At 41.2% G+C, this 14,099-nt stretch overlaps 1 protein-coding gene across 1 annotated transcript; it reads right to left on the bottom strand.

Annotated features, from left to right (window-relative positions):
* Positions 1–981: 981 nt before the first annotated feature.
* On the bottom strand, positions 982–13,014 carry LOC137279001 (uncharacterized). Its single transcript, XM_067811488.1, has 11 exons — positions 12,787–13,014; positions 11,526–11,675; positions 10,798–10,900; positions 10,462–10,508; positions 9,951–10,043; positions 9,177–9,377; positions 8,509–8,673; positions 7,431–7,557; positions 6,788–6,933; positions 5,696–5,792; positions 982–1,316 (listed from the first exon to the last, which is right to left on the bottom strand). The coding sequence occupies exons 1-11, from the start codon at positions 13,012–13,014 to the stop codon at positions 982–984; spliced, it is 1,692 nt and encodes a 563-aa protein (XP_067667589.1).
* Between the last annotated feature and the right edge of the window lie 1,085 nt (positions 13,015–14,099).

Raw genomic sequence — 14,099 nt, 5'->3', positions numbered from 1 at the left:
TAGACAATAAACCTTATAATCACTACACACCGGCTTCGTCAGGTCAGCAGTATCCGATGTGATAACATTTACATTTACATTTACGACACACATATTTCTCAAACAGCAACAAGGACAGAAATCAAAGAAAGGCACTGTGTAAAACTGTACATTCTGTACGAGTCGTACATAGATTCAAAATGGCGTCAGAACCTCATCAGCAGTAATATTTCTTGCAACTGCATCCTGTCGGTAGGTACAGTCGCAGTTGTGTGAGTCTCTGGCCGGGGGTAGCCTTCTCGCAATATCCCCACACCTTCACCCACTCGTAATCCTCCGAACATCTTCCCCCACTCCCAGAAGTGTGAGAATAGCAATGTTATCAAACTGACAGTAGTGGATATTAAGTATGTCTTAATATTTTTAGATGAGTTCAAGCTACCCAATCGGTATAGGCGGTGGTGGTTAAAACGTTCTCTCTACAACAATTTCTCTCTAGCAATATTCCAGCAATATCACAGCGGGGTACACCAGAAGTGGGCTTCATACATTGTGCCCATGTGGGAATCATCTACGTAAAGGTAGAAACTAATTCATATTAGCAATATTTGTATATATTCCAGCAGAATCTGCTTGGTAAAAGGCCATTGATCTCATATTTTGTCACCATAAGTGGGCTTCACACATTGTACCCATGTGAGGAACTGAACACTGGTCTTGGGCGTGACGAGTGAAGGTTTAAACCATGGTCACTAGCTAAGCAATTCCATTGACCGGTGAGTACATGACGCATCTGTCACAACAAAGCTATAGTTTCTGTGTCCTCAGTTCATCTACATGAAAACTGTTTTTCCATAGAATTAATTATAGAATCATAATGTCTTCAAGATTTCTCGCAAGTAATTCTAGTTTGGGACAGACTATTTGATTATTCTGTCTGAAAAAGATGATCCATCCCTGAAAGATTTTTTTCAAACCAGCCAACAAACAAACTCCAAATACTCACTCGGGGTACTCAAAGCTATTACCAGATGGAGAATATCCCGTGGAGAGGTCCTTGTACTTGTAACACTGTCCTTGAAGCCCCGGGGGTACGAAGTGGGAGTTGCTGGGATTCAGAGCATCCGAAAAATCCGGAACTGTCGACTTTACTGCGCCTCCGGTGAGGACTCTGACCTGCGTCCCGGGTGTAGACACAGCTTGTTTGTGAGGGGTGGGATTTTGCTGCACAGACCGAGACCCCATTTCAGCACTGGGCAGTTTATGTTGCTCCACATCTGTACGTTTGCTACCTTGGTTCGTTGATGGGACACCATGACCAGACGACTTGGGACTACCTATGTGGACAGGTGCGCGTTCCCCATAATGAACAACAGTGGGGTCTTTCAATGTTTCTGGTTTAGCTTGTGACGTGTCAGAGATAGCTGTGTGGCTGACGTGTGGTTAATAGGTGCCAGTTTGGTCAGGTGATAGGCTGCCCTTCCCAGCAGGTCCAGGAGCATTATTCACTTTTCTGATTTAATTAAGTAATCTAAGCCTGTAAGACTGACTGACCTCTGGTTCTTCAGGGGTTTTCCCTTCACTGTTTTGAGAGAATGCATACGAAGAGCAGCAGATTTAAGAGGTTCTGAGAAAAAACTGCTAACTACCTATATCAAACCCTATAAGGCAGTATCGTAGGACACAGTATCACGGTGGATTAGGATGACCTGACTCAAGCAGGTGTTGACACTAACGTGTTCTGCTGCACACAATACTAGGGCTGGAGCTACACCAGCAGCACCACGGGTGTCAGTTGTTATCTCATGTAACCCTTCTTTCGCGTAGATTAGCTGGCAGAACCACGGTCAAACTTCAACTTACAGGTCAGTCTCGTATAACTTTGAGATTTTAGTGAAAAGTCTCTTAATGTACGCACTGTGGATACGATGACATGTGTCAACCAAGTGAGCAAGTCTTCCCACCTGATTCATCGCCTTTTACATGCATTGGCAGCTTCAGAGCTAACCCGGATCTCCGCTGCTCCTGGGGCATGCGGAGTTAAAAACCAACATCACATACATTGATCGTATATTTAGGTTCATATTTACATTGCAATAGTTTAAAACATCACTACCATGGTCATGGTTGCGGTGCTCTCACACACAAATCAGAGATTTAAACACGAAATATCAACGCAAAAGCAACACAAAATAGTGTACATAGTCTTGCTGGTCACTGATAACTCGTCAGGATTCCCCGAAATACATGCTCACAAGTCCCGTTGCTCAATATCTGGAAACGCCACAAGAGACAATAACTGCAGTTGGTAGCTTGTCACAAACTGTTAACAGGACCATACAGGTTCTACCCTGCACACGTTTTTTGACATGTCCATGCACCGTGACAACGTACAACGCTTCACCTTACAAAGACTGGAATAGTCTTCGGGGGATTTTGAATTGAGTTGAGGGTGAGGTTGGTCGACGGCTGATTTCTAAAGTTTTCTGAATTCCTGATATATGACAGTGTGTCATCCTAATTGGGAAGGCAGGCAACAGATTGATTTTCTGGTATATATTCATTATTACAGAAGTGTAGGCCATCGGCCCATAACTACAAAAGTTGCATGGTGTATGACAAAACATGGTGTATACAGTATAGATCGATAGTTTTAACATCTTAGATGCATTGCGTGATAAATAAAGCTAGCTAAATTATTTATAAGATTACAGTCTAATGATGACATAAGGAGTTTGAATTTTGCTTTACATGGATTGATGCAAAAGGCTTTAGGTAAATGGTTCAAGCGGAGCTGTTTGAATTTGGAACACACGAGGAGAAAGTGGTACTCATCGTCAATATAACCTTCCTCGCATTGTAAACATAGCCTGTCATTTCTATCTATTTTATCATATCTTCCAGTTTCAATACGTAACTGGTGTGAAAAGCACCTAAACTGCGCGAGTGCTACTCTAAACTTTTTAATGCTAATCACATATAAATATGGCTCTCTAGACAGTGATGTTTTAAAATAAGAATAAAACGTAGATTTACTGCCATTTTGAAGTGAGCTGAACCAGTTCTGTTCATGAATACATTTAAGACGATTCTCAAATTCAGTTAAGAATGAGGTAGGGGAAGTAACAGTTTGCTGCTCCCAAACAAAGCCAAAACCCAAGCTGTAAAGCAGATCTCTACACTTCGACGCCCAATTAACTCTATTATGATCTAAAGCCATTAGCATCATATGATAACATTTTTTGGGATGACGAGATTCAGACATGCCTAATAGTTTTAACCAATACTTTATAACCCGTTTATATGCTAAAATATATAGGGGAAACCGCCTACATTCACCACGAGCTATATTATTAGTTGTAGAGATCTTAACGCCTAAAAATCGTTTGCAAGCCAATGTGTGTACAGATTCTATACAGTCATTCTGACCTCGGCACCATACAACAGAATAGGAGCTATTTTCCTATCAAATATCTTAAAGTATAACTCAAGAGATATATTGCTTAGTTTACTTATTGTTTTAAGGACACCAAATAAGGCCTTTTTGCCTTGCAAGGCTGCATTGGAACAATGACTAGACCAAGACAAGCCCCTTGTGAAGGTTATACCAAGATACTTATATGAAGTTACAGCTTCCAACTTCCTACCATTATAAAACCAACTTTCTCGTCTTGATAAAATACCACCTTTCTGAAACACGACAACTTTTGTCTTATCCAAATTGACTTCAAGACCGTATTCCATACAAAACGTTTCTAAAACATTGATGCGTTTCTGTAGTCCACCAATAGTATCAGATATAAGTGCGATGTCATCCGCAAAGAGGAGAATAAATATCTGAATAACATCAGGATGTAATTGGATACCTGGACCTGAACACCGTTCTATCTCAACAGCCAGCTCGTTGATAAAAATTGAAAACAGCAGAGGGCTTAGGACGCAGCCCTGACGAACACCACGTGAACAAGGGAAAAATCCTGTTAGCACATTATCAAATTTTACGGTAGCCTTAACGGAAGAATAGATGGCCTGTACAGAGTTAACCATTTTGGGGGAGACACCTCTAGACTACAATACTGACCATAATTTCAAACGACTTACACTGTCGAATGCCTTTGCAAAATCCACGAAAACACAATACAGTTTGACCTTTTGCTGACTCAGGTACCTCTGGATAATAGACTGGAGGATAAATATGTTATCAATGGTGGAGTAATCGTGGCGGAAACCAGCTTGTGACTCTACAGTTTTACAATATGCTTCACACCAATACGTCAATCTCCTGTTTAATATAGACACATAAACCTTGCTAAATACACTAAGAAGAGAAATACCTCTATAGTTAGATGGGGAGTGTATATCACCTTTCTTATATAAAGGAAAAATGACAGCCTCCGACCATGATTCTGGAAAGTAAGCCTGTTCAAACATGGCATTGAAAAGAGCTGTAAGATTTTCTGTTAAGATACTAATATACTGTTGTATTCTCCTTACAGTAAACATAAATATCAAGCACCTGTACACTTCTGTCGATATCAAGAAAGATTGAGCATTTTCAGTTGTATTTATGGGACCTGTGTACACTTTACATAGATTCACAATTGTCTGTAATTAGATGAAGGTGGCTGTACAAGGTACTTTTCCACCTTTGTGACATTAAGTGCTTGCTTTTCTTGTTTGCAAGTACTCGTTTGGGAGTGTCAGGCGGATGTCAGCACTATCACGTCGAACGTCAGGTGTCAATTATAAGCCGATTTTGTCGCACCAGAAACAACGTCTAGAATCACGTGCACGTTAGTGTGACGATATACTGAGCTGCGACACTGTGCTGGCAACACAAATGACGGGTGAAGACTGGTGGAAGCTCGTTCACATGACAACGCAAGTCCGCTTTCGTTTGTACTTCCTCTTTGATCCAGTCGATGAGGTGGCTAGAAGTAAATAAAAAGCGTATAAATAATGTCAGTGAGTGGGCAGATGTGTGTGGGGGCTGGTGAATATGTGAGTGATAGACTGGATCAGTCGGTGTATGTGTGTGGGCGTGTGAGTGAGTGTGTGGGTAGATTGGGTTGCTGAAGTTAAGCATGAATACCCCACTCAGACACATTATTCAGACTCCTATCTGAACAGCCCTGGTTGTACCCAGTAATGGCGAGCGCCAGGCAGGGATCAGCAAGTACCATATTTCAACGCCTTTCAGTATGACGCGGCCGGGGGGTCGAACCCACCGCCTTCAACTCTCTGGCCAGACGCTCTAACCACTACAGCACTGAGGTGGTCAGTTAGATATTGACCAAACATTGACACTCACCCGTTGCTGCTGGTGCTGAGGCAAAACTGGGCATACAGCTAGACGGAGGAGCTGGAATAAGAAAAAAAAAATGTCCTGACCACATGTTTGTTGTGGATCCGTGAGATCTCAACAGAAAGTATATAAGTTCAAGTCAGATGATGTAGCGGACATTATTACACTTAAAACTTTAGAGGTCTACATATCTTTGCCAGTCTAGGGGAATTGGAATGAGTGACTGAATTGGGTTTTACGCCGCCTTTGGCAGTATTCCAGCAATATCAAAGAGGGAGACAAATGATATGGCTTCATACATTGAACCAAGGTAGGGAATCGAACCCAGGTCTTCGGAGTGATGTGCGAACGCTTCATCGCCAATGAAGCATGATGTATCAAGAACATGGTTTAGGAAGGACAAGACCCTACCTTCGTACTGGACCCACTGATCATTGTCTGCTAGGTAGGAGTACTCTGGTGGTTGGCTGTCCAGGGCTACATCCCACCAGGCAGCAGCGACGTACCTCTGGAATGTCAGTAGTGAGTAGGGTATATGTTTCATGCTTCTTTAAAGAGTATGAACACAAAGGGCACTCAGAATATGCTTGCCACAGTTACGTATTGTTGATAAGTATGAACACAAAGGGCACTCAGAATATGCTTGCCACACTTACGTATTGTTGATACTGGTCGTGACGTTGTCATATAGAAAAAGCATCCCTGAAATGTTAGGACATTACACATGTCTCTATTGACGTCTCGTGACATCATGACATCGTTACTTTCCACAAACACCAGCATAAGTAATCATTCAGATAATATCAAATCAAAATAATGAATTTGTTGCAGTTTTCGTATGTTCTAGGGGTGCATTTCTACCATACAACAAATTGCTTTACATTTAGAACTGATTCCTGAAGACTATGGTACATGATATGCATGCATGATGTTAGTGGTATACATCAGTCCCTGAAAAATATTTCATTTTCGTGACCCATTAAACTTTGTGTTCAGCATGCTATGTTGTTCATTGTGTATTAGGCCTTATTTAGTACAGACAAAGATGTGCGATTTGCATGTGTCTCTACCCATATCATCCCTCTGATTCCACATCTAATCAACTAAATATGGCCTCTCGGTGTGCTATTTGCGTATGCCTATATACATCCTTTTGGCTCCAAGTGTTTCACATCTCTCCATGTCACAAGACTAATTTCTTGATATTTTACAAGGATATAGTGTATTTCTTCATTGGTGGTGCATGTTATGTGTGCATAAATTAGTGGTATACTTTAGTCCTCGAATAATATTTCATTTTCCTGATCTACCAAAATCCAGCACATTATTTTGTTCATTGAGTACGAATCTGCTATTATTAGCTTCCTCTAAACAACTCCTTGAAAGTAAATTCATTAGCCGATTTATACATATCTGTATCATGTACTTTGAAATATACTAACATCAGTTTAAACCCACGTGAATAAAAAACTCTAAATATTCCCAGTACTCATTTAATCTCACGTTTTCTGTTTCAGCTTTTGCCTCGGGTGACGATTTTTCCTCCAGTTGTTTGAACATTTCTTTCTTATCCTCAGTCATTTCCCCTTTCTCTTCAATCTCTCGCTCAAAGGCGTCCAGCTGCTCGTCATTGGATTCCCGGTAACATACTACAATAGATAATGTTCACTTCATAAAATGTAATGACCCGTGAAGGTCCGGGATAGAATAGACCTTCAGCAACCCACGCTTGCCTTAAAAGACGACTTTGCTTGTCATAAGAGGCCATCAACGGGATGGGGTGGTTAGCCTCGCTGACTTGGTTGGCACATGTCATCGGTTCCCAATTGCGCAGATCGATGCTCATGTTGTTGGTCACTATATTATCTGGTCCAGACTCGATTATTTACAGACCGCCGCCATATAGCTGGAATATTGCTGGGTGCGGTGTAAAACCCAACTCACCCAGTCACTTATAAAATGTAATGATTTTTATTTATGTCTCTTCGGTGCTAATCAACTAATAAGTGTTGGCTTCCATTCAGCACTTATTATCTACTGTTAATTATTGGCGTCTTCAGCGCTAGTTAACTGGTGGGTGACTATCTACAAGTCAATGCTGAGATATATAGCACTACTTTACAATGATGTTGGTATTCTCTCCTACCTGCTAAAAACATATCTGTGATGACGTCCAAGTGACGAAGCTCCAGAAAGCAGCCTCCGGACCTCTCGGCAAGCTCTTTATAGAAATGTACGGCATTTCCTGAACGGCCTGCGTTCACCCCATACACCTGGAAGTATACACATCCACTTTTAACCTAAAACTCGAGGAACGTGGCATGCGTTTGAGAAAGTGTTTTGTCCTTGTCAGATCTTTCTGCTCATCTTTCCCTGTGCCATCACGATGTGTCCGAGATGAGGCGACTTAACGCTATTTCGAACAGTGTTGTAATTCTATCGCGCTGGCCGATTCAAGTGACCTAGATGCTTACCCCTTTGTGAATGGCATGTACATATGAAAATAAGAAGAACATATCCTGGTTCAACTCAAATGGTCACTTATGCTGCTAATAATTTTTTCATTGTCTCCGGGCAATAGTCGGAATATATGCTTGAAATTTAGTTTAAAGATATTTTCTTGGAAGAAGGAGAATCGAGCACGGATTGTTTAGCTCACAACACGTTTCATTGTATGCTTTCAACATAGTAGAATGAACAACAGGGAGAATATAACAGTGCGCCCAAAGGGATATGGAGCCTCGTTTGGTGTTTAACTCTCCACTTTGCGATATTTCCGCAATCCAGACCAGGGATACCAATGATTTGTCACAATGATGGATCTACGCTATTGGTATAGGGTGGCACTCACAAGCCATGCGGCCACTGTAAAAGTGCTAGCACTAAGGCGAGTGAGTGAGAGCGGAGGACACCAGAAATGGGCTTGACTCATGGTACCTATGTGGGGAGTCTCATTCAGGTCTTTGGTGTGACAAGCAAGCGTATTAACCACTAGACTACCTCCCCTCCCCAAAGCGCCACACCTTAACACAAACTTCAGACAATCTGGGTGCTGATCGCTAATCACTAAATGTGAATGAAGATAAAAGGAGCTTCATTCACTTGATGGAGAAAGAAGGGATTAGCTCTTAAACGTCACGTGAAGAAGTTGTTATCTGTGTGATATAAGTCATGTTAGTCTAAGTTGTAAATGATTTTCAAGAACCTCATGAAGGAACACACACCTTCACACCCATGCCGGTCAGCAGGTCCAGTTCGTCCCTCCAGTTGATGTTCTGGTCAGTGTAGGATGGGGGGTGGGGCTCAGCGTCTCCGATGACCACCAGTGCCTTGGCCGAGTCCTCAGACCAGTCCAGTTGCTGGGCCTTCCGGAGCACCCACTCATAGCACTGCAACACGCCTTGTAAATTATGAAACTGATTCTAACAAAGAGTACGGTTGGATTGTAATCAAAAACTAATTGCTGCTTTTACATTTTCGTTGATAAATTCAAAGCTAGGCAAACAGGGGCAGCCCGGTGGTTCAAGCTTTCACTCGTCTCGAGTTGGGTTCGATTCCAGACGTGGGTGTGAGATCCATTTCCGATGTGCAACCTCACCCACTCGCTCACTCACTCATCCATTGGTCGTAGAATCGGTTCAGTAACCCTAGATACCCTGACAGAAAGATGATGAGGAAGAATTGGGAAGACAATGTGACTCATCTTTCTCAAAATACACACTTTCCTCATATGTCCGACACAGGTGCCCTCCTCTGGGAGAACACATGCTGTCTACATGACGCACGGAAATCGTCAGTTGTAATTAAAGGTGACATTGTGTACATATATGTATTCAAACTGTAAGCAGCCCAGGTGCTGGGAGAGGTGTAAATTAAATGACCCAGTTCCTACCTCGGGAGCGTCCCCACCGCCTGTTTGTGGTACATTCTTGGCGAAAGTGACCAGTCTCTGGACATCGGCCGTCAAATCAACTGAACGCAGAACGTATTGGTATTCTTGGTCACAGTAGTCTCCGTGAGCCATGAGACCGATCCTAATAGACGGTATGTCGGTGATGAGGCGCGAACACGTCTCTCGCAGCTTCCGTCGTACCTACCAAAATTTAACTGACTTAAATTCTGGTGGATTTGTGATTGTTTTACATACAAACAAGCACTGAACATTGAGCAGGTTTCATAGTGTCGGGTGTGATTAAGGATATCTGTCATTATACACTCTTAAAATGCTGCTTTGGAGTTTATTTACTAAGTGCATATAACTGATTTAAACATTTCATAATTGTTCAGTTATAGCAAAATCATCACTTTACAAGTTTATAAAAAGAGTTTGGTAAAGACCACAGAGGGCTGTCAAAACCACTTGATCAGAGTGAAACGCCAGTGTGATCACCATAAGCTATAAATAAATAGATAAATAAATAAATAAATAAATAAATAAATAAATAAATAAATAAATAAATAAATAAGGAGTAAAGCATGTTCGGATGAAGAGACGCCACCATTCTCATTTAGTCAATGTTCACAATATCAATCACTGTTTTATCTCATCCAGCTTCGTTCATATAAAATGCTTTGCTAGTTAAGGAGTTGTATTGAGCAAAGCTTTAGATATAAGCACCAATATCATCAATATAACGCGTATGAAGAAATACAGTTGGAAACCTACCTGGTTTAAACAGCCGTACATGCTCCCTGTCGTGTCGAAGGAAAATACGACTTCAACCCGGCGGCCTCCATTGTCGAAACTACTCATGATCTCCTGCAGAGATAAAGGGAGGGGATGTGATAATCACTTCGATTTATAACCAGTGAAAATACGGTCTATCTCGCCTTCACCACCCCCTGCTCAATGTACCCATGTACCCTTGGAGATCTGGGCTACAATTGCTCGTCGTGAGAGGCCACTATCGGGATCGGGTGCTCATGCTCACTGACTTGGTTGGAACATGCCATCGGTTCCTAATTGCGTAATCGATGCTCATGCTGTTGATCATTGGATTGTCTGGTCCAGACTCAATTACTTCCAGACCGGGCAAAGGGAAATATATAGCTATTGTAAGCTGATGATGTTTGTTCTCATTTGAAATACAGAACGTTACCTATATAATATTTAAACTGTCTCTCAGCACTTCAGTACAATTTCTACAGAGTAATATTTTAGAAACATCACTACTTACACACAGCTGTTTTGGGTCAAGTGCTTCTGACAATGGTGTCGCTCCCTCTGAAACAAAAAGGATGGCATATAGTGTTATCAGAGTGAATGAGTGAGTGAGTGAGTGAGTGAGTGACACACATTTCAGCCGTTAATCTACCCCATCGTCCACATCATGTTGCAAATTAATCAACCATGATTGTAAAGTTGCTAACTTCTTTGAGAGGAATTTAGAAGTAAGCAGTGAGGCTGGGTAACACTATATGTAATAAAAACCTGTCCATATATTGTTATTCCTCCTTGTTAATGTTGCTGTTAACATAAATATGATGATTATTATGTCGATCATTTCACTAACCTGTTATTTGTGAGCTGGCTTCTCTTATTTCCACGTAGATAACGGAGCCGTCCTTGACACCCACATCCATTAAACTGTCGCCAGCGAGTTGTCTCCCTTCACTCTGCAACAATGAACACTTTGAAAATGGCGATGTCGCTCATATGTCTTGACAGAACACGACCATAGAGAGGGTTGCTTTGCGTATTACAATATTCCCGTTAAAATCTGTCTATAAATTCGTTCATAAACGAATGACATAAACGCTAAAAGTCTTTATTTCAAGGAAGCATGGACAAGTTTATTACTGAACGAGACGGCTCCTAAATGTCATCTAAATGCATGCGTTTATGTAAAACGATATACTCATTTACTTATTATATTATTAGGCTTTCATTTTCATGTTCCCCCACATTCAGGAAATGTAGCGTATACAATGAGAGGTAATTTAAGTGGAGGGTCGTATGAGAAGTGACGATTAACCTCATTATTCCAGATGTATGCATGATCTCGTTATGGTTTGGAGGGTAGTTGTTTGACGCCGCACCCAGCAATATTCCAGCTATATTTAGGCGGTCTGTAAATAATTGAGTATGGACCAGACAACAACATGAGTCTCGATCTATATTGATACATTGACATGTGTCAACCAAGTCAGAGAGTCGCCCACCCAATCCGGCTGTTACGAGAATCATGGGTTACCGAAAATCAATTCTAACCCGGATCTTCGCGGGTAACTGGTTACGTACCTTGAGCACGACATTGGCAAGTGACGCACATTCCGTGTCTGCTATTTTCTCTTGTAGATGACGTAAACTCTTTGTATTCTGCAATGCAAACTCCTCCTTGCGACCATCCGGGAACATTACCACCAGGTTCAATAGTTGTGGAGTGACGATCTGTATACACCAAATGTATTTGTTTTCAGTAAGGTTAAAAAAAAGTGCGAAATGTTTCTTGTGCATCGGCGTGTCACGTTTATTTGTGCGCGTAACATTTTTTATTGCCATTTGAAGAAAAGACCATTCAAAGATCATCCATTTGTCCACTATAAGAATGAGTGTCTGTAAGAACGAATGTAACTGAATCTACAACTCATTAACATGTGCTTGTTAACTTTCCAAGCTGTATTTCTCAGAGAAAAAATGTGTTAATGCATTCCTCCCTCGTCACTTTTCTAAATTAAAACTTTAAAAAAGTTCTATAGTCCTCGTCACTTCTGAAAAAATATGTGCATAAGAATCATTTAATTTTTTTAATGCAGCCTAAGCGATCTTGATTTCCTCACAACAAACATATCCTGAACTTTCTGCATAAAATCAAACAGTAAGGAATAAATTGTATGAAGCTGTGTACCAGTACATACATAACAAAAGCAGAGACAAGAGAAATGGTAGAATAACGCTCATTTTCTGAAAACATATATATTTTGATAGTAAGCATTCATTTCCTTTTTAGGAAGTCCCTGTGAGATGGGATCTAAGCTTGAAAAAATGTAGACTTGGTAAATTCATAGCTTTAGCATTGGGAAAAGGCTAGGAGGACGGGAAAATAATGAATTTCATGGACTGTGTAAGACACACTAAGAGTCCGAAAGCCTCTCGTCTGCACAATACCCATTCTCATCCCAGAGAGGTTACTTGTCATATTTTCCTACGAACCTCTGTTCTAATACGGCCATATTTCGCGGTTCTCATAAAATCCCCTAGCAGATTTATCTCTAAATTCATAGCTTTAGCATTGGGAAAAGGCTGGGAGGAAGGGAAAATAATGAATTTCATGGACTGTAAGACACACTAAGAATCTGAAAGCCTCTCGTCTGCACACGAAAGGGTCGTATTAGAACAGAGGTTACGTAGGAAGATGTGACAAGTAACCACTGTGGGAAGAGAATGCACAATACTGTGAATTCATACAGTTGAACAACACGTGCTTGTATTTAAACATCATCTTTGAAACAGACACTTAGACAAGCCGTTCATGGACCTGATATATGTAAATAAAACATACCTCTGCCTTTAGGATAGTCTCTGCCCGAACTCCCAGATACGCCAGAGAAAGAGATTTATTGAGGATTTTTCCTTGGTATTTTATCCTGACCAGCTCTTCGCACACTTTCTCCTCTCGTGCGACGCGTTCACAGACAGTGCGAATGGTGGCCGTCGGCTCCAAATAATACTGACTGTTTCTGCCTGTGGGCAATTTCACATACACGTCCAGATCGCCCTTGCCTGCCATTGTCAATGTAACGTTCCTGCTGCTTCGACCAGTTGCGATTATAAATTTGGTTTGTAGGTACAACGAATCTTGCGATTTTAATAACACGACGTTCCGTGCACTAAAGATAGCAACCAATCAAATTTGAGTCTATTTTTAGACGGCGATACGAGTCTAATTTTAGCATTAGTAAAGCTCGCGAATTATGCTTACTAGTACATTTTGAAGTACTATATAGCTTATTATTCATACACATGCAATATTGTCATCAAGCTCTGTAGTTAGACGCGTCCATAAGTAGACATGGACAAACAAACAACAAACAACACGGCTCTGACTGGAGGAAGGGAGGCAACTCTAATTAAGAAATACTTTCAACAACTGTTAGTCAGTAGACCTCCCGTCTCACAGACGCGTATTCTCTCATTTTCTAAATATGATAAAATAAGAAGTGAGAAAACAGGGTCATCAGAACTTTGTTTTAATTGGCATAAAGCATGTAAGCATAAAAAACAGGCATACTAAGACCGAAATAACATACTTTGTAACGTTTAGGTTGACCGGACCTGTATTTTGATGAAAATACATCATATTCCGATAACAAATATACCATCCAAATAAGTACGTCTCCAATGAATACTATTGTTCAGTCTCTATTTATACGAAGTCTCTGCACGTCGTTTCTAGTAAGTGGTTATTTTTGTGTGGTTAGACAATAAACCTTATAATCACTACACACCGGCTTCGTCAGGTCAGCAGTATCTGATGTGATAACATTTACATTTACATTTACGACACACATATTTCTCAAACAGCAACAAGGACAGAAATCAAAGAAAGGCACTGTGTAAAACTGTACATTCTGTACGAGTCGTACATAGATTCAAAATGGCGTCAGAACCTTATCAGCAGTAATATTTCTTGCAACTGCATCCTGTCGGTAGGTACAGTCGCAGTTGTGTGAGTCTCTGCCCGGGGGTAGCCTTCTCGCAATATCCCCACACCTTCACCCACTCGTAATCCTCCGAACACCTTCCGTCACTCCCAGAAGTATGAGAACTGCCACTGCAGTTGCCGCACTGCCGACCTGGCGCGCTAGAAATAGA

This window comes from Haliotis asinina, chromosome 3 (assembly GCF_037392515.1).
Source record: "Haliotis asinina isolate JCU_RB_2024 chromosome 3, JCU_Hal_asi_v2, whole genome shotgun sequence".
NCBI lineage: Eukaryota > Metazoa > Mollusca > Gastropoda > Lepetellida > Haliotidae > Haliotis > Haliotis asinina.
This window is presented reverse-complemented; position numbering and strand designations above follow the sequence as displayed.